The 20,247-nt window shown below is 42.4% G+C and overlaps 1 protein-coding gene across 3 annotated transcripts in view; it reads left to right on the top strand.

Moving 5' to 3' along the window:
- LOC111271785 (uncharacterized) overlaps positions 1 to 20,247 on the top strand; it is a 47,273-nt gene that overhangs the window by 13,709 nt on the left and 13,317 nt on the right. For 2 of the 3 annotated variants that reach the window (XM_022852777.2, XM_022852778.2), the window contains exons 2-3: positions 8,690 to 8,913; positions 19,703 to 19,856. In XM_022852777.2, the coding sequence (XP_022708512.1) occupies positions 8,744 to 8,913; positions 19,703 to 19,856 (324 nt within the window). In that variant the 5' untranslated portion in view covers positions 8,690 to 8,743. Of the gene's footprint in view, positions 1 to 3,951; positions 4,516 to 8,689; positions 8,914 to 19,702; positions 19,857 to 20,247 lie in introns of those variants that run through there. The other variant, XM_022852779.2, reaches the window with a different exon arrangement.

Raw genomic sequence — 20,247 nt, forward strand, 5'->3', positions numbered from 1 at the left:
GCGACGGCGGTGCTGTTTCCAAATTTCATCCGTATCGTTATAATCACTATTGTCGCGAACAACAACGACAACAGCAGTGCCACTGGCACAGCCACTTTAGCCGTAAACACTCCCGATAAACATTAGCGAATAAGGCAACAAATTCGAGATTCACTGAGAAATCGTTTCATGGCGTTACGGGACAGTATAGCGGCAGAATGGCGTGGGAGGAGCGCGTGCAAGAGACAGTGGCTGTCGAGCGATCGGGGTCGAGAGGTGGTGATGCAGCGGTTCTTCGCTGACCAGCCACTCACCATATCATTCTCTACAATTTGCGATAATAGCAGCAACTTTGCTATTCGTGCTAAAAGCTATACATAGAGCCATGGCGTGACCACGACCCCGATGCGGTCACGGTCTTATGGCAGGCACACAGTGCCATACGGTGCATAGTGATAACATCGTGTTACGAAGTTACAACTAGGACAATAAAATATTCGATGTCAAAGCTCACTCTTCGTTACTATTTGATGAAATAAACACCTTCCATATCCGTATGAATATAAACGTTGTTGTTCTAATGTGTAGCTATCTTTTCTAACAGAGAATACATGTCTCATAAAGGTGGAAAAGATATACGAAGATGACAATAGATATGGAATTAAGCACTACTTTCAACACATGGTTCGTTTCGTACTGCGAGCCAGCCATCCGATGAGACGCTTAAAAACATGAAAGGTTTGGACATTACTTAAAAGAAGCATTATATATGTAATGTGGCATTTTGTAGCATGCGGTACGCTAGAAACGGAGAACGCTGCTTCGATCAAAGCATCCTAGATATTACGGTATTGACGTGCGCAAATAGAACCTGCACTTAAGACTGTTAACAATGGAAGTTGGCAATGGAAGTAAAGGAGACGTTCAGGCGTGAGTGAAGCTTCGTTCAGTAATACACATATGAAATTGTGAGCAGTTATTAATTACGTGAAAGTCAATCCGATAAGAGCAGAAAATACGGAATAATCAAAACTTAGAAAGTGCGTTTTCTTGTGATTAAATGCAGGACTATTGACATCTGCCCATTACAGTTTTCTGTTTAAAAATGGACAGCTATTTTTGACGGTACGTGCGATTATATAAGCATTTCGTCATCAAGTTTGATTATAATTCACCTTATTATTGTTGTTGACTCTTTAAAATTTAAAGTACCCCGCCGAGTGGCTGTTTTTTCCGTACGACAGCGAAGCGAGCGCCATGTAATTTTAGCGCAGATGGTGAAGCTCGCTGCGATAAACCTCGGAGACTAGTTGCTCTGGCAATGTAAGTCCCAAGCAGACGATTAGCTGCCCATGTAAAAAAGAAGGCTTTATGTTGTGTTCCTCAAAGCTATTATGCTCAAGTATATCATTTTTACTATCATTTATAATAATTTTCATAGTCATTACAGTTGTCATTAATTATTATTGTTTTCTAATGCTATAGCTATGCATCGTATTAAGAAGAGTGCTGCTCAAGAGCTTTTACGTTTTCGTGAACTTGTTCATCTAGGTTCATGTTTCGATCATAAAAATGATCTATATGATCTTCAACAGATACCTAAAAAAGGAAAATATCTATTTGATAAGAACCAGGAACGAGTCTGAACCATGAGTGATTTTTCTGTTCCCCTTTTGCAATAGCTGAGGGTTGTGACAGCTACGAAAAATTCATTTGCACGTACGTGGGCGTCGAAGCCAAACTCGAACTACACCTCTAATTTATAGAATTTCTAGCGAGTGTTAGGGGATTAACCCAACAGGCCGTCAGCCTTAGGGGAAGAAAAACAGAGGGCGAGATCGGTGGTTCTATGTGAAAAAAACCTCTATATTGCAAGTAGGCGTGGCCGTGGTAGTAACAGCATACCCCCTAACGTAGAAGCCAGTACTGCTGAGCCTTGGTGACAATATCAGAAACGACTGATTATACCAGAGTCAAACAATTTCGCTTTCCCTTGCAAACATCGAGCAATACTCATACGTGGGGTATCATCATGGCGTGCCGTCTGATAGACGAAACTGACGCGTCGCAATGAAGCAAGCTGACAAGCGCATCGACATCATTCCATCATAGGGTCTTATATGAGCTTATTAGAGCGACACAAACATACTTGTACAGCGATTGGATCCGACCAGAAGCATCTGATCGGACGATGAAGGCGATAACGACAGCCAGAACAATATGATAAGCAACAATCGAAGGACTAGTTGCACTAACTATTATGGTCGTTGAGTACATGTTACATTTGGAGCAGACGTTCGGTTGTGGCATGATGTGCAGTTCCATGTTGCATTAAGTATACCGTACGTACTAACGCTGACAGAATAGACCGATCCAACTATTTCATATCTGTGATAGCAACAAGTAGCTATACCGGTGCAACCAAAGAGTCAGACTTTGTTTTTTAAATGTCTTCTTTTACCCTAGCCGTTCTTGAGCATAACGATATTAAACCATCTCTATTAGTACTTTGCTTTAATGATGGGCCTATCGTTACTTTCAACTGTGACGCTAAACGAGCTACAACAGTAACTGTCAGAGTACAATAACACTCTGCCCACGTATTGATCTCATAATGAAACAATCACTGAAGAGACGTTGTAATTGTTCACCGCTCCCGCGAACAGCAATAGCAAACGTTCTTCAGCTTACTGGAAACCCGACGGTTGTCTATTTCTGGCTATATTATAACTGCTATTATTGAGGCCTACGAGCATAACCTATGTAGTTCGTACGAACCAAAACAGAACACCACACTATGCGTTACCATTAAAATAAGTGGGTGCGTTTTTTTTTATAAGAAAAAAAAATGCCTACGTGCACGTACCTTTCGGCGTTATGACCACCTTTGTATTGTACATGAGTGTGTGCGTAAGTGGGCATGCCATGCAGTTCGCGCTGCTTTTTTCTGTCTTATGATATTTGCAGTGCAAAAGGCGTTGTATTGCTCCTTATTATGTAGGGCATGTGATCCTGCTTCTGAATAATATGCAGTAAGTTTACAATTACGAAGACAGACACACACACACAGACGCGAACGAACTAAAGCAAGAAGTTCGTCAGGGACAACAACCGCATGGACAAGAATAAGCAATTAACGAGCCCACTTGCTCCCCTGGGGCTTTACTTGAACTGCTTACCCTCATTACGGTGGGTACTCGACGGCGGGTCGCTTCGGAACGAGCTCATACATACGGTGTATAGTGTTCCGCTTAGAAGCTGCGACATCAGCGGGGCTAAGCAACAGCAATGGGTGGCACCGCCAAATGTTGACCCTTTCGCCGTTTTATCGGCGTTGTCAGACTGAACTGAAGCCCTGTTCTGCAGCGGGTGAGCATTCTGTTGCTGCTTTACGCCGCGCTTCCTCTATCACTGCACCGCGCGTGCTGCTGCTGCTGCTGCTGCAACGTTTTACCACCAGCATTGTTATTTCTGTAGGTGCCGCTACTGATGACGATGTGACAAAGCGTTCTATTCCGGATCCCTACGTCTGGCAATCCGTGGTCCGCCGATCACTTGCTCTTCTATTTACTAGCTCCTCGCCATGGTGCTGGTAGCTGTGGTGTTATCGCTGTACGCTCATTTGTCCCGCTTGTTCGCTTGACAAAGTGTATGTTAAACGTCGCCCTCGGTAAAACCGTTACACCGGGCATCACGCTTACATATAAACATACACACATGTAGTGGCGCGGTCGCGCACCAACAATATAGACGCGTGGCCGAGTTTCCCTTGCTTTTTGCTGGCTGTTATTTGCTGTCTGGCTGACCGCGCCGCGCAGAAAGCACGGTGAGCAGAGGCTTCTCGTATGGTAGGCTCGCCACTTCTCGATGGGCCCTCGTACATTGATAGATGCATGCACATCCAGACCGATACATGCAAAAAGCACTGTTCTAGAGCGCTTCGTCGCCAAATGGGTCTTGTGTTCTCTCCGGCGCTCGCGTTTTCTTTCATGGACTAACAAACATTCGTTCTTCGATGCAATTCCCTCTCTATAGTACAGAATATGTCTGAGAGGAGCATTTGGCAGAAGAAAGGAGACAGCATTGGTGTCGAGCCTGCAGTGGCGGCAACAGCAGCAGCAGTGACTACGGTGGAACGCCACTCTATTTGTACGCCATTCGTGTGGCAAATTCATTCACGGTGACCTTCTGTTTGCGCGTCCGCCCGGTCGTCCGGTTCATTCAATAGATCTATTACATTAGACTCTTTCACTACAAATGATCCAACCGCACAAGAGGGAACTCTTACGAAGTCTGAGTAAATAGTGTAATGACAAGATATTGAAAGTCTTCGATGAAGAGGATCACTGCCACGCTTTCATTAAGCGATTTTTTTTTAAAAGATATGCTGGCTGTTCTATTAATGATGCCTGTTATCTATTATTAAGTTCACAGCTAATCGGCGGAATATATGAACTCATTTCTAACAAGTACTCAGAACTTGTTGGAAAGAAGCAGTCATGGACAACAACGTGAGCAACTGGTTCAGCTGTAACGGTATGTAAGTTTAATGAGGGAACTGTGCGTCTCGTTATATTCTGTTATCGTGGATCACCAGCTATTCTTGCACTCAGCATTCTGTGTTATTATTATTATTATATAATTATTTCCGTTGAACAACCTATATAACCCAAATTTAGTTCATGCGACTTCGGACGCTGCCGTATTGAGACCGGAAGGAGGACGAATGCCCACATTTAGCTCTGCATCTAAGTCAACTGTTTGTTTTGAGCTTTACTGCGTGTGTTTATTACCGTGTTTACTGTGTATGTCCGCATAAAATGTAAGTGATTTGCTATTTGGTGAAAAGCGTGAAGAGTATGATGCCAGTTTGTTTGATCGATATATCTAAAAAACCTTATGAAAACAAGTGCTTATCGAGTATTTTCATTTCTTTTTAGCATTTTCTTACTTTCTACTGGCAGCAAATACTCTCCATTGTTGTATTGTCATGTTCATTGCGTCAGTTTCATCAATTGAGTAAAAAACAATTAGCAAAATTTCCCGTCAGAGGATGCGTTAATGGTCGTGAAGTTTATGAGCCCATACCTGCCGTAGGTCCACGAAAAAGTACGCTTCCGTGTAACGTCTCAGAATGCGGTGCCGACGTATCTATTAACATGCATCGCTTTCAGCGAAGTGCTCGCTTTAGACCAAGAGGTGCGCGTTCCTTAAAAGTGAACTAATTTGCTTGTTGCGCGCATCGGTCGCACGCGCGACTCTCAGACAATTCTATTCTTTAACTGGAGTAAGCGTTTCACATTTGGTGGTGCTGTATCAGTAAGTTTTTATAATTTTTTTTCATCGTCTAGCATTTAGTTTATCGATTCTCTTAAGAATTAGCTGATAGTAGGTCTACAACGCCAATGCCGGTAGCCAGAGTTTTCAGAGTTTCGTTCTCTCCCCACTCAGTTTGCTAGTCCTGGTTGAGAGCGAATTACCTGGCTGGTTTGCTAACGGCCTGCTGATGCAGTCAGTGTATCGATAGCTATTTCATTGGCCTCTGTCATTAGACGACGAGAAAATAATAGTAGAGCAAGCCCATCGGCAGCTAGGCACAGCTTCGTACCAGAGCCTGTACTCGAGTGAGCGTACGGCCTCTTTTTTTAGTGTGCGGTAGTATCTCGAGCAGCCGTCTACCGATGTATCATTGTCGTACAATCGTTTTCGCGCTGAACATAAACGAGTATGCTCGCACGAATGTATGTAATATATGGACGTCAACGAAGTGCCACTCTTCTGTTCTCGCTAACTTTGATGTAGTGTGTGCGCCTGCTATTTGACGGTCAAGGTCTTATGGTACGCGCATGGCTAGAAAACTTTTGGCTACCGTTGCATCAGGAGTCTATACAAAGGCCGTTAAGCGACGACCGCAGTGCCATCTGATACTGCTAGTTACAAGAACATATGATAGGATGCTATAGGCTATATAGAGCGACTGACAACGGACTAGCTCTGGTGGTCATCTTGTTGATGGTTTGCACGGATTGACGTTAACCGGGCTTAACGACGCTAGGCTGAACGGACTTTATGATGGTGACGGTGATGGCGGTCTCCAGCTCAGCTGTGCGAGACCCAACCGGGTGGGCTGATGAACCTTGCCCTATTCACTCACTGTCATTGTAACAGTCAACATCCTTAGTAACTATTGCTGAAGGTGTAGCTGTGCTTCCAGCCCTGTCTCATTCTTGCGCTAGTACGTAAAAGTACTGTATAGGTCTTGAGCTGATGTTCACGTGGAAGTGGCACATTCATTCTAGATAATAAGCGAACAATAACTGGTTCCTGTAAGTGGGTAAAGCAGACAAAAAGCGCTCGGCCTGCTTGAAATCGCTCTCGACCTAACTCATAGTAGGGCGGTAGGTTAGCAGCCGATCCGACTAATCGTTAGTAAGCAGAATAAAGAGCGTATATGTGTGTGTCTTAGCAAATCGGTACGTTAAACCGAGAGCTTAGTGTATGCTCTTTCCCGAAGCTAAATGCGGTGCATGAGAGTGCAAAGACTGTCACCATCATTGAATCAAATAGAGGAGATAGGTACTGATCTCTTTTTAATTAGTTGGTCTCTAGCGTACAATACGTTTTTTGTGTTCGTACAAAGGTAACCCAACATGCTAAAATTCACTGTATTTATAATCACATTCTGTTAGCAATGCATGTTGTTATTAACCTTATATTTGTACCTTTTGTGATTACCGTTATTTTTACTTTTGCTAGAAGTTTGTTCCTGTTTGTCACGATCGTTGTTAATTGTTATATGCATATGTTTCAGTCACACATATCACACACTGATCAAAGCAAGTATACGCTACGGGGTTCGTTCTCTGAAACGATAGCGCGTACTCTCTCATGGTAGCGGCTGATCTCAGACGAGTCATTTTACCACTTCCACGCTTTCGGATTGGTGTTTTACGATGTGTGGGTGCTTAAAGCGTTAAGGCGGCATCCGCGCGAACGGTGCGGAGCGAACAATAAAAATGCTGTCCAAGCAGACTGCTTTGCTTGCCAAGCTAAAAGCACCGTACTGTGGTTTGTAATCGTTAGAAAGTAGTTCTCTACGTACACGTCTGCCTAACGCCATTGGAATGATGACTGTTACAATCATCATGACTGTTCTGATAACCATCACTGAAATAAGGCCAGATATGGAAATTTACGTTGGAAGGGCAACCCATTACTTCTACTCAGGCCTCTGTATATTCTGCGGATGTACTGAAACAGATCATTCCGTAAGATTCTACTACAGTATCGCGGCTGCTCTTCGGTTTCCACCGTAGATTGAACCAGTGCCGAAATGAACATGGTATGAGGATCGCTATAGTCACTACATCCATAGCGAATAATTGCTTTAAGGCCTGTAGGTACTGGATGCAACAATGCCCGTCCATATTCCTCGTGCAACTTACCATTTTTTCTCAACGCACTATTGCGACATTTTGACGGCATCAATGGACTAGCGCATGAGGCAAAAGTTTAAGCTGTCGAATCTCTGAATTTCTATAGTCTGCTATCACAAGTAAAAACGATTTGTCACGGTCCACGTCGTCGCCTACCTTCAGATTGTTCTATCTATACATGTGTAAGTGGATCCGCCACACTGTCTGTCAGAAATTGTCACTATAGGTCAGAAGTTGGAAATTACATTCTGACCTAAAAGTTGATGGGTGCAGTGGTGTACCGCCAGGTAAACACCGGCGACCGTTTCATTACATCTTGATCGCCCAGCCAGGGCGAGGCGCGAAAACAATCGAACGAGGACAGCAGCTAGGCCTGCTCTCTTCGCACGCGCTTTTTGTAATACGAGGTCGATTCTCATTTTCTACCGTTTCGTTCGCCGCCGATTCGATGTCGGTGAATGCAATAGCTGGCCTATTGATGGGTTTACCTTAACCTAGCTGTCAGGCGCTTAGCACCATGCTAATCGCTGGCTATTCACTGTGATGGCCGCCGCGTTCAATAACGAGCGAATGTGCGGCCAAAAGTGTTAGCGTTGGGGGGCGGGTAAAATGCTCTAGCTAGCCAAAGAACGAGCCGACAACGAAAAGATGATCGTGCGGTAAATCTCTGCCTTCTTTTTACTGTCCATTGCTGACAACATCAACTCTATGCGAATGTTTGGTCCTTACTTAGTTCGTTGAACAACGCTATATAGAACGCCATTATTGCTGCTCTCCACAGCGCCGGAATCGTTGTTTATTTTGAGTTCTCGTTTCGAGCTGCCACCATCTGCGTCGATCCGCTTTTCGAGGCTAACGACTACCATATGGATTACAAGTCTTTTTGTGCTAGCCAGTGCGCTAATGTTCCTATTATTCCCTTTTTCGCGTTCATCTTTGATAGAATTAATATCATTGTAGTCTGAGTTTACGGATCATCGCAGGCCTAAACACACACACAGACAGACAGACAGACAGAGAGGCACTTCCGCAGCATCACGATCCTGCAAAAACCGGGCCCACATCAGAGACCCGAGCGGCAAAAAGCAAGTCTTGTGCCATCCGATTCAATGTGAAAAGATCCATCTGAAGGTTATCAGCTAGAAAGACTGGGCAAGCTTGTCGTGGGAGTTTCGATATGTTGCATGTGGTTTATCGTTATATCTGTAAACGTACGGAATGCAAGACATTGTTACATAAATCTTCCTTATTCTTTTTCGATGTCATTATTTTAGCGCGTCTGAGCGTACGGTGTTGTGATAGGTTGCTGTACGGCATTGAACGACAAAATGAGCGCATGTGAGTCGCCAGTTGTCGACTTCCTGATGAATCCCAGCGCTTATGAGGTCACCCCGCAAAGAGGTCGCTTGCAGAGCTACCCTTCTCCGCAGCAACTGCTGCCCAAGAGTATCCTCTCACCACTGCAGGCCATCCCCGATCCCAATGAAGAAGAATACAGGTATGTATACTATTATTCGATACATTTGCTTACGTAATTCCTTATGAATGAATGTATTTCCATGAATGAAAATAAAGCTGCTTGGATCGCAATGACTGAAGACCTGACTTATTTCAGCTACGTTAACGTACTACATACAAAATGAATATGATGATCTGTGTAATATTATTAGCTGGAAAAGTTGTCAAAGCATCACAAAGAACGACGGCTTCCAACAACAATACGTGTGAGCCTTAAAAAATGGAGTTCACTTTCTACAGCAGCGTATACCTGTCGCGGTTACAATCGCACACAAACTGCCAGAAGCAAGGTTTGCACTGTGTGATACTTGGACGATTGCTTCCGCTCCATAGTTGTCTGTTGCACTGCATATGCATCGAATATTGAATCGTTGATCAAACATATATGTATTTATATATATAGTGTTTATATCCGGCTATGGTCTTAGGCTTATGGTCATGTGAAAGTGGACATAAGAATAAGACAGCCGATTTTTTCTTGTCGCCTTTGTTTTTTCGTTTCCGAGTGAGGAGCAGTAATCATGTTCGCTTCTCCTACCTGCCAGCGTTCTTGTAGGCATTGTCCTTTGCTCAAAGCTCCGGTGATGGTATTAGCGGCAGCGCTGGTGACTGACCATGTTCGTAGACTTTGTCCCTCTGGGGGAGGAGAGCACGGCCCACTGCTGGGCAGGACCTGACGTGCGCTTCGTGTGCGTTTCTGGGTTTAAACATAATGCGTCTGTGGTGTTTGACCAGGCATGCGAATTTACCGTTGTCATGAAAAGTAAAAAAGAACAATAGTTAAATAACTGTGTACTCGAATCGTTATCCTGTTTAGCTAGATCCTATACAATGCCGAAAGTCACGCCACGCGTAGCCTTTTCCTTGAACTACTCGGACTATCGTAGCTGGAGTTTGACCTGTATGGTACGGACCAGCAATAACCTTCGTCACTTGCGCTATCAGCAATACCAGCAAACAATCTCAACTTCGTATTATGTGGTGCAGCCTAGCTCCTTCGCTCATTGTGTACCTGCATCCTTCTGGCACCGACGAAGCGTCTCTATGGAAGTATTTGGATCGAACCTAAAATGGTGTCTGTATAGCATATATCACAGTATAGGGCAAACATAAAGGAAATTTCCTTGAGTTCCTATAGTACACATGTACAGTAAAAATATAGTAAGAAAAATGAACTGTGCAGGGGCTGTGATCCAGTGGCAAATCCTATGCTTTTATGACTGCACAATCTGAGATAGAAGCAGCAGCAGCAGAAGCAATGTAAGAGTTGTGACATATATGAGAAAATATGGGACTGCTGCCGATATGGAGAGTGGTTTCAATTAACGAAGAAGTTCACGTGAGCATTGTGGATGAATCTATATCTTTTTGCGGTCTTTATATATTCATGGTGAAATAAGCAGCTCGATCTCTAAATAGCTGTACAGCAAAGCGGATAGCGGTTGCTGAATGCCTGTTTCTTTTGAATCATTTATAGACACAGGTTGGAACAGAGTTTCGATTAGGGCTTTATGGTCTTAAATATCGTCCCGGTCAGCTTCAAACGGCTAATGCTTCAGTGTATAGTTAAAATGAGTGCTATGTTGCAACAGCAAAATAACTTGAAGGTTACCATTAACATAGTTCTCTGCCAACATGAAGTTCGCCAAATAATTAGACGTTGTAGTTATCATATAAAACTCACCACATGTGCTTCTATCCGATATTGATATACAGATAATAATAATTATTATTTTAACAACTAAATCTATCAGATATTTATATGGACAATAATGGACTTTTTATATCAAGTAAGCACCATTTTTTGAATTTGAATGTTATACATATCAGAGGCGGGAGTTGTCTAGTGAGATGAAACGTTCTAGCTTGCACGTATTGACTATATTAACTAGTTGTTCATCGATGCTCTCAACAAAAGAATCAAAAGCTGCAAAGATAAAGTCTCTTTGCTTCTAACTCCGGTAGCGTCAATGATATTCAAGTTGAACTTCAAGCAGTTCGATTTTATCAGTTAGTGCTAGCCTCTTGCATATTTCTTCATCTTTGTCCCTTCGTCTAAACCGAAATATTGTTTCTTACAATCAAGAAACACTTTTTACTAAGGCTGGAAAAAGAGACTGATTCGATGGACGTATTTATTGGCTTCTTCGATGAATTCAACATTTTACTTTTGGAGTACCCATTGTTTTCTAAAACAGTTCCTACTGCTTCGCCGGTTACCCGATTGACGGTAGTATCTTGTGTCCTCATCACTGTAAACGGCTGGGAAATAGGGTCCGTCGAGCATGGCCCGTCCTATTGTTTTTCGATGGTATTTCTAAAGGATTTATGTAAATATAGCGCTAGAATCTCGGAGCCTTTTTATCTTGTTTTTGATAATCATGAGGAAATAGCCTTGCTTTGTTTTTTCATTTTAGTTGTTAACCGCTGCTGCATCGATTCCGTTCATATTTATTTATTGTCAACAAAGGTGGGTATTGGAGAGTAGTATGGAATTGAAACATCGTTTTCATGTATTTTTCAAACTAATGCTTCGGATGTTATGTTCCGTACCGCTATCAGGCGTTCCATCAGACGGCCGGTGCCAAGCACTAAACGAAATACCCATTGTCTAGCCATAATCGAATCGTTTCCGGCCTGATGCTCCCTCTTGAATGCCCGACGGAACTCTGAAACCGTGCAATCACAAATTGCTATCCTACGAGATTTTTGTGAAGTCTATATGGTTTTATAGAAGCTGGAGCCATTTGTTGCTATAAACATGTAAACAAGCTTTTTCCTTCGGTATCAATTATGCCTGCATGTGCAGAAGGGAACTCACTTCAAATTTCATCCCCCTGAGGTTTTGTCAAGTGTCTAGCCAAGGCCAGGTGCCATCCTAGCCAAGGTGCCATCCTTCACAGATATATTTTCCTTTACGAACAGAGATCGAAATAATGTAAATTAAACCTTGTACTTGAATTTGATAAAGAAAAAAAAAGATAAAACTTAGATTTTATGTGGTGAATTCTTTATGATGTTAACCTTTAGCAGGTGTTATGGCTTGATTGTTTCCAATATTCGACCTGAGTCGCATTGCACCCATTCAAAATGCACTTTAATAATTTTATTGAGAACCCGGTTATCTATCTATGGAACGCAGCTATTGTAGCCTGTATTGTTAATATTGTTTTTGAATAACTGTAATATGTTGAAGTTTTCAAATTTCAAAAATAACTTCCGCACTTCAACATGCCACGCAGGTATTGGAAACCACGTTCAAGCTAGGATCAACTGGCAGTAGGGTCTCTGGGAGCATTACGATAAAAGGCAGTTTGTGTTTCCTTGCTTTGTATAACTATATAAACAGATTTATTGCTAATGAGACGTAGTACGGGCGGCCACGTTTGCGCGTACATTGTGACCTTAGTTGGACTAAAGGTAAGATGGGTTGCTGCTTACCGGCGGAGTTGTTCGTATTTAGAGACAGGACAGCAGGTTTGATGTTGTTACGTCTCCAATATAATATTCGCAAGAAACATTCGATTTCGTTATTAGCCAATCCTATTGTTTGCATATTATTACTAGAAATTACCACGGCTAAAGGAACCGTATAACAACGTACTAGTGTAGTATCGCATAGCGTAAGTTCAATCAATAACATTTCAACATTTTGAATCGTGGTCCGTTTCTGTTGACTGCATAGACCGGCACGTTCTGTTATGAATATCGCCATAGAAAGATTTCAGCGTTTTCTGAACACGCACAACCAACAAATTGTTGATGGTAATATTTTCCTGTAGGTAATTAAATAAAGGTTCTATATTTTGACACAGCTGGCTGTTTCCATAGTTCCTATGTCATTGTTTAGACAAAGCGTGTTATAATATAGTGTCACTATGCCTATTTTTGGGTATCTATTGTATCCGTATAAATCTTTGTTTTTCCCTTAAGAAATAGATTTCGCCGAAGGCATTACAGAGGCGCGAAGTTACGATACTTCAGTTCCGTCTTTCGGTTTTACTTTCCGTGCTCTTCCCCGATATTCGCGAACTGTATCATTGATTTCCCGACAACTATTTAAAGCGGATAGTTCTATAACGTTTAGTTTCTAACACTAGCGCGCAAAGCTGGGTGGGAAAGGTTCTTGACAAGCACATAAAAATGAAGCTAAAGAACGGAAATCATCGGGCCTGTCGATCATAAAACGAGCTTTTGTTCTCAGCTGATCTAATTCGGCTATAGTAAATACGAAATTACTGAGCCATTTGTTATGTCAATCATAGGTCACGTCTTCGTCTTGGTTGAACGCTAACATTGCGAAGAGTCCAATGAGAAAACATTAATCAGGGCCTATCTATGCTTATATATTCCAGTTTCGAATTATTGAGCTACACTATCGTCCTTCAAATACAGGGGGGTAAAAAAGAAAAACCGTCGAGGACTCGAAGCGATTTTAGTCATACTTGGTTCTTCTTTGTACTGTTTCACGTACAACTGCACGCACTTCTAGAGATATATAACTATGGGTAGTTTTCGGAGGAAGAGAAAAACCTAGGGAATGAAGAGTGCTTGATCTCTGGCATTGCCTTTTACTCAAAATAGTTGAGCTAAAGTAGCAAAAAAAGAATGAAAAAAAAAGCTATTTTCTGTCGTTTCTTTCACGCAGCTTCTGGGCTGTGGACTTTTTTCCTGTTTATTTCCTAGTCCGCCTGTTCCTTATTCTTTTCTGTCGCTTGCCTCATTCCTTTTTCGACTTGTCTCCCCTCGTTGTTTTCTATTCCCTGATCTCAATCTGATCAGAGTTTAACTCAGGCAACGGCGGCGGACCTCGACTTCGTCCGTATGCGTTTGTATATTGTTACGTTATCTCCTCATTTACTTCACCAACCCAGTTCATTCCGGCTTCCAGTTCGTTCCAGACTCTCTGTGTTATGCTACCGTTCAGAGTACCCTCAGCTTCCGCATTACCGAAGTTGGTAATGCGGAAGCTGAGGGTACTCTGCTAAGACAGAATGAAAATGGACACCCAATGCTCACGGACGATTGCACACTTTGTTTCATCCGCTGGATACGATTATTTGATATTGATGAACTTCTCTGAAAATAACAAACCTATGTACTACCTAACAGAATTCGATATCTGGCTGAAGTCGCCATTATTTGTACACAAACTACGTATTTACAGGCATAGTCTCAAGAGTCTGCGAATACCATCAACATATTTTCCGGAGATGCCAAAAGCAAAATACGCTAACTTTAGTAACCCTTGTCAACGAGACAAGGCGAAGCATGGATTAGTAGTGCTATATGAAATATACGGGGGCAATAAGGAGTTTGTTCTTCAGAATGTAAATTGGCCTAATTTAAAAGTAATTTTTTCCACCATGTGTAACGTTGACCTATAATAAGAATATAATTTTGAAACAAAGTTAAAGGAAAAGTAAAAACAAAAGGTATGACTGGCCACCACTTATTTTCTATGGAATACAGCAAAATATGAATAAATCCACCGGGTCAATGAAGGACAAATGAAGTTATAACACAACAAGGGAGCTTTTAATCCCGTTGCTAGTATCGTGTCTTAATTCGACGCGGATTCTAATATTTAATTTAGGGGACTAAGGTTGATTGGTAGTCGCGCTCTAAATGAAGCCAGCCGTCCTTTACCTTTGACGATTCCAAAGCATCTGACCAGTCCATCTTTCCATGGTTGGGCTGGCTGCAGGAGCATCACCCCCAAATGATTACCTCTTGATGAAACGTGCTACTTGGTGTTGGTAAATGCAAGACTGTGCAAGAATGAATGGGTCGCACTATGGGTAACTAGCCACATCCTTCTGAATTTTTCGCTCCCTACGCGTATAATCCGCCTCTCTCAAGACCATTTTGTCGAAACTTGCATCTTGTTGAGTGTCTCGTCACTTTGTTAAACAAGAGACCAATATGTCAGAGACATGACTGCTGTGGCTTCGCCTATTTTTGTCCCTATTCTTGATTTCAAACAACATTTGGAGAGCAAAACATCCCCGTCTTGCGGCCGGGTTCCTATTCGAGTATTGCTGGTGCTGATGCTCCTGCAAAATAATTCGGTTTAGTGATGGCGGACTGTCGGCATCTACGTGCAACAGCGACAGATATGGAGGTATTTCACCCCCCTGTGCTAGCCTTTACCGCTGCACCTGTGTGCTGCTGCATGGTGTCCTCGAGCACGCGGCAAAGGTCGGCCCTCATTGGAATCGCCCTACAGTTTTAGTGGCTTCTAGACCAACACAAGCTGTTTATAGCTTACTTGTTGTCGATCATCACTTCGCTATTAGTCTTCCTCTACTTTATTGACACGTGTTAGAGTAAAGGAACATACAAATCATTAAAGGATACCAAAATTCGTGTTAGTGTAAACCCAAGCCCTCGTTGCATGAGACTGCTCCCTGATTGTCACACGGCCCCGCAACGTTATCCGCGTATGAACACAGAAGCAACGACCGATTTTGGCTGGACTTGTATACAGCAATGCTAATGTCACAACGTCTTGAGAAAAATTTGGTTCGAAATTCGTTCTGGGCTAGAATCATTAAGATTCGTAGGAGGCTTCCAGCAACCGTACGAAAGGGGCTTCTTCGTAAGTGGGAACTGTGGAAGCTAAGGACTTGAATGAAAATCATTGGAAGATGAACCATATCAAAATGAGAGGGAACTAACGAACACATTAGGCAGATGTGCTTCGTTACCACCTGGCTGGCTTAGTATTTTGCTAGGTAAATGTCATCAAGTAATAGCGTGTCACAGTCAACTGCCGATTTAATGCAAACCTAGTCAGTAGAGGCGACAGCCGAGTCATTTGTACTTAGCTAACTTGGCCCAAGCTGGACTGTACGCAAAGCGGTATTTAGAACACGTAAAAGGGACTAAATAACGGAACTATGTAGCGTACACTTATGCATTCAGACCCCTCTTATTAAGTGCATATGTTTTACTGGCATAGGGAACACGTGATTACAACGAGTTAATCGTCGGCCACGTTATCTCGTCACATTTCATCGCCCTTCTTCCCCATAGCCGCCAAAAAATCTATCGTACTCCTGACTTTCTACAGCATGGCTTTAACGCTTATAATGGGGTCTTCCCTATTTCTGCGTGGTTGGGCTTAATGGGCACTCTGTTTTACTTTTTGGGGTCTTGCTGTTAGAACGACTCACCTACCAATTGCCTAATAGCTACTATATGTTTGCATACGCCATGCGTACAAGATGTATTGGAAAGACACTTGAAAAGGTCTAGAAGTACAATCATGCGGCTCAAGCCGAAAAGAGCTACGCATGTATCGCTCCGATTCTTGCAATCCAAATATTCCTGCAAAGAGATGTTTGATGAGGGATATGGGATATGGAACTCATGTGGAGTAGATGCAACGATTGGAAGCCAACAGAACAGCAGGCCGAATATGGAATGATGCTCAAAGTAATCCTTGGGGATTCAAACGGCATCGCAGAGGGCACATATATGATAAGATAGGTTTGTGAAAGAATGCAGGTATTCCCGGCTATTCAACCGACTGTAGAACACGTTTTATAAGGTGGAAGCCCAGAAAGATAAAAGCAATTGTTGATCCCGTCCCAGGAGCAGAAGCTGTCGCTAAAGGTGAGCATCTTAGACCTTCTGATGGAATGCTTAACCACGATACCGGACGTAAAACTCGAAACATAGAAGCTTGTTAGTCATAAATTCATTTCACGTAGATCCCTACCATTATCTGTATAAATGCCTGGAAACAACTGGTTTTTTTTTCGAACAATCATTATCTTCCTGCTTATTTTTTCCTCTCTGTCCTCGGATGAGCAGCACGCGTCCAAGAATAATATCGACCATTTTTTTTTAGTCTGTAGCAACCGCCTTTGAAGTGTGTATGTTTATGCCTAAAGTTGAAACTACGTAGGCATAGAAATAAAATAAGGCGTAGAGGAGACGTGTCTACATTATTCGGAAACAGGTCGATGGTGCCAAATACGGCTATAGTAGGAATTGTCACAAGGGTCATGTGTACGTTTCTTCGCTGGTGTGTGTTTAAATAAGTGGTCGGTTTTTGGCTTTCGTACGGAATGAAAAAAAATGTTTATTAGATACAATGGGTTAGGGAGAAAGGATAAGAGAAAAAAGACACCATGAAAGAGAAATCGGGAGTAACTGCTTTGATCTTGGTTTACCATAGTTGATAACCTGAAACGCAAGTCGGCCGCTGTCAGCGCGGTACCTGCAAGTTCGTACCATCTTGACTATTCGGTTCGGACAACCGCTTGGCAATTTAGAAGAGCAGGATATACACGCGGCCTCTAACCATAAATCGGCAGTCTATACGGCACGTGTTTGACGTGGCGCATCTTCGGTAATGCTTTAGGCGGCCTAAAGTAGTGCAAGGTCGGTAAGGTTATTATCAATTAAATTCAATATATTATACATTTGTAGTATCGATTTTCTATATTTGGATTCGTATACCTTAGTGTGGTTTTGAAAAAGAAACGACGAAAGGTGATGAGAGGCCTCAAGGTAGCCGGACTGCTTGGTTGAAGCTAAGGAGCGATTAGTTGGAGCCGAGAATTAAAGGTATCTGGATATAGTAAGCATTAATGCATTTAATACATTCAGTCAATATATGTTGGGATCTCTTATGCGCCTATTGTACAGGATGATCTAGACTCAAAGTTATATCTTAAGGTAAGTGCACGTATGAATAGAATAATACTAACGAATAAGGGCAACTTTTACCGCTCTCTTCATTGCTTTCGTATTCAGGAAGCGTCGGACGATGACTTTATCTGCTGATTTTCTGTCAAATGTAAACCTGTGCCCGTATGCCTGTGCGCCTGTACGTGATACGACGCACAAGTGGTATCATAAAAGTATTTACGCACCTAGCAGTGGCATATCTGAGGCAGTATGGCCACAGTGTCTATCGCCATAGCAAATAAGCGAACTATTCTATCTTTGAAGTGCACATTGAATGGTGCGTGACAGAACGTTGGAACGTGAGAGGCTTGATGTTAGGTTGAAACCGGGGAGACTGTCGAAAGATTAAGGTCATTGAGAACGAGGCCAACAGCCTCTGAACGCGTTTGGCGACTGCCCACAAAAGTGGAAAGTATATAAAACTAGACAAAAAAAGAATAGGACCATTCTTCTTTTCCTGTTTCTTTTGCTGTTAGTCGTTGTGCAATTTATAAGGCTGATGTTGTATAACACTAGAAGAATCGGAAATCCCCTCAGTCTATCTTTGGAAACGCTGGTGTGGCGCCAACTCCGTGAGGGCATGTCTTTGTTACTTTTTTAAAAGTCCATTAACGGCATAAATGATGCCGTGCCTGATGGTCAGACGCTGCAGGCGTAGATGGCAAATACGAAACTACGACGATTACGATGCATATCGGACTGTCCTAATACGCGTGAGGTATAAGCGTTTAATTTTACCTTTCAGATTCTTTCGTATTTTTGTCCCTGCGATTAATTATATAAGAACATTGATTCGTCTTACCTAGTTTTTAATTTTACTACATGTTTTCGATTATTCATCTATCGACTAACGTACGATACCCGCTGTCCACTTGGTCCGCATCACCTTGAACGTTTCCTTCTTATTGAGGACGGTCTTCAGAAATCGATCAAAGATGTCGCTACTGGTATCTGATAGTTGGTTGCTTTTTCCCTATCCCGTCTGCTGCCACGCCGGTGGCAAACTAGGACAGAAGAAGATGATTGGTCAGTTAATGAGTAAGATAGAGTTTTGATTAAGGGAATGGGAAGTTAACTCAATGAGGAAATTGTACCCTTTACCGATAAAAGGCAGCTCAATTAAATTGGGTAGATTGAAAGTATTCTCACTAACCTTTCCATCGCTCAAGCGTTCTTGCACGCACTTTACTCTAAGAGTAGGACCTCCGAACGAGTAGCCTTGTAAACCTTGTTGAGCTCGTGTTCCTGGTTCAAATGATTTCTGTAGCTTCTATCGCTCACTGAATATATCCTACCCTCGAGAAATTAGTGATTTCAAGAAAGGCAATATTGTTGCGATGATATACTATTGAGGCTAACGAAGCAGACTGAAAGTGACCGTCTATTCCCATTTAATGTTTGGCTCCTTTAGAGGTAAAGCCGTACTTAGAAAGCTCAGAAAGAAAACTAGACCCAAGTACCCATCCACGTATACAGTGCCTTTCTAAGTGGTGTTGTAGTTATAGAGATTAAAACTAGCAATGGTAGACGAATAATCTTCACGGCGGTGTCATGGAAAATCATGAACTTTATATTGAATGAATAGTAACGCCTGAAGGTCTTCTACTCGATTCGTTCAGTGGCAAAAAACATTTTTGATTTTCTCGTGCTTTCCCTCGTTGTGTTCCGTGTCGGCACTGTGAACGAGAACTAAATTGCTCTCACTTTCAGGGAACACATTGTTGAGTGAAAAAATGTTGCGATCAGAATATACGTCTAGTCATACGTACATTTGTCTATTTGTTCCCAAGCACGCAACATGAGATTCTAGTAGCAGCAGTGTAATGCTTAAGAAGCAGGTTGTATCGCAGCAGCTAAATCGTTGACAATGAAGCTCAAACGCGCAGGAATTAAATTTAGGTAACTTAGTATATTAATGAACTTTGCTGTCTCCAGGTGCCAGAATGGAGCGATATTTGGTTACTTGCTAGTAGTAGTCTTGAGAAGAGCAAAGGCGAGCACTTGTTATGTATGTATGCGCTAAATAATGTGTGTGTTTTTTGTTGATACCGTATAAACGTACACAGGTGCTTCTCGCTTCCGCGCTTTGACAAGTTGCCCATTCCGGAACCCGCGCCACTGAGCTCGCTATCAGCACATGATCTTATGGGGCTCGTCGGCAGCGCATCCAGCGAGCATCTCCGACAGAGGGAGGAGGAGCTCACGGAGCAGCATCGGAAGGTATTTATAGATCCACATATATATGATGCTAGCTGATGCCCATCACTCGTTGTATCCAACAGAATACGTATGTTAATGTATTTTTCAACGAAAAAACGAACGAACGAACGGAGACCACAATTCTCTAATAGCATGCAAACAGTCATACTCGTATAATATCGTATATCGTATACCGAGACAAAATTGCGGCCGTGAGCGTTTTAGTCTAGATCTTGATTTAGCTAAACAGCACAGTACATAATAAATAATGTACAAATACATATGAACTTTGCTAATTTTTGTTAGGCAGTCCTCTACAACGTACAAATACACGTAGAACAACTACGAGTATATTATATGCATACTTGTAGATTATGTAATCTGTAAGTGTAGAGTACATAGAGTTCGTAAG

The sequence above is a fragment of the Varroa jacobsoni genome, unplaced genomic scaffold, assembly GCF_002532875.2.
Source record: "Varroa jacobsoni isolate VJ856 unplaced genomic scaffold, vjacob_1.0 contig01016, whole genome shotgun sequence".
Taxonomy (NCBI): Eukaryota; Metazoa; Arthropoda; class Arachnida; order Mesostigmata; family Varroidae; genus Varroa; species Varroa jacobsoni.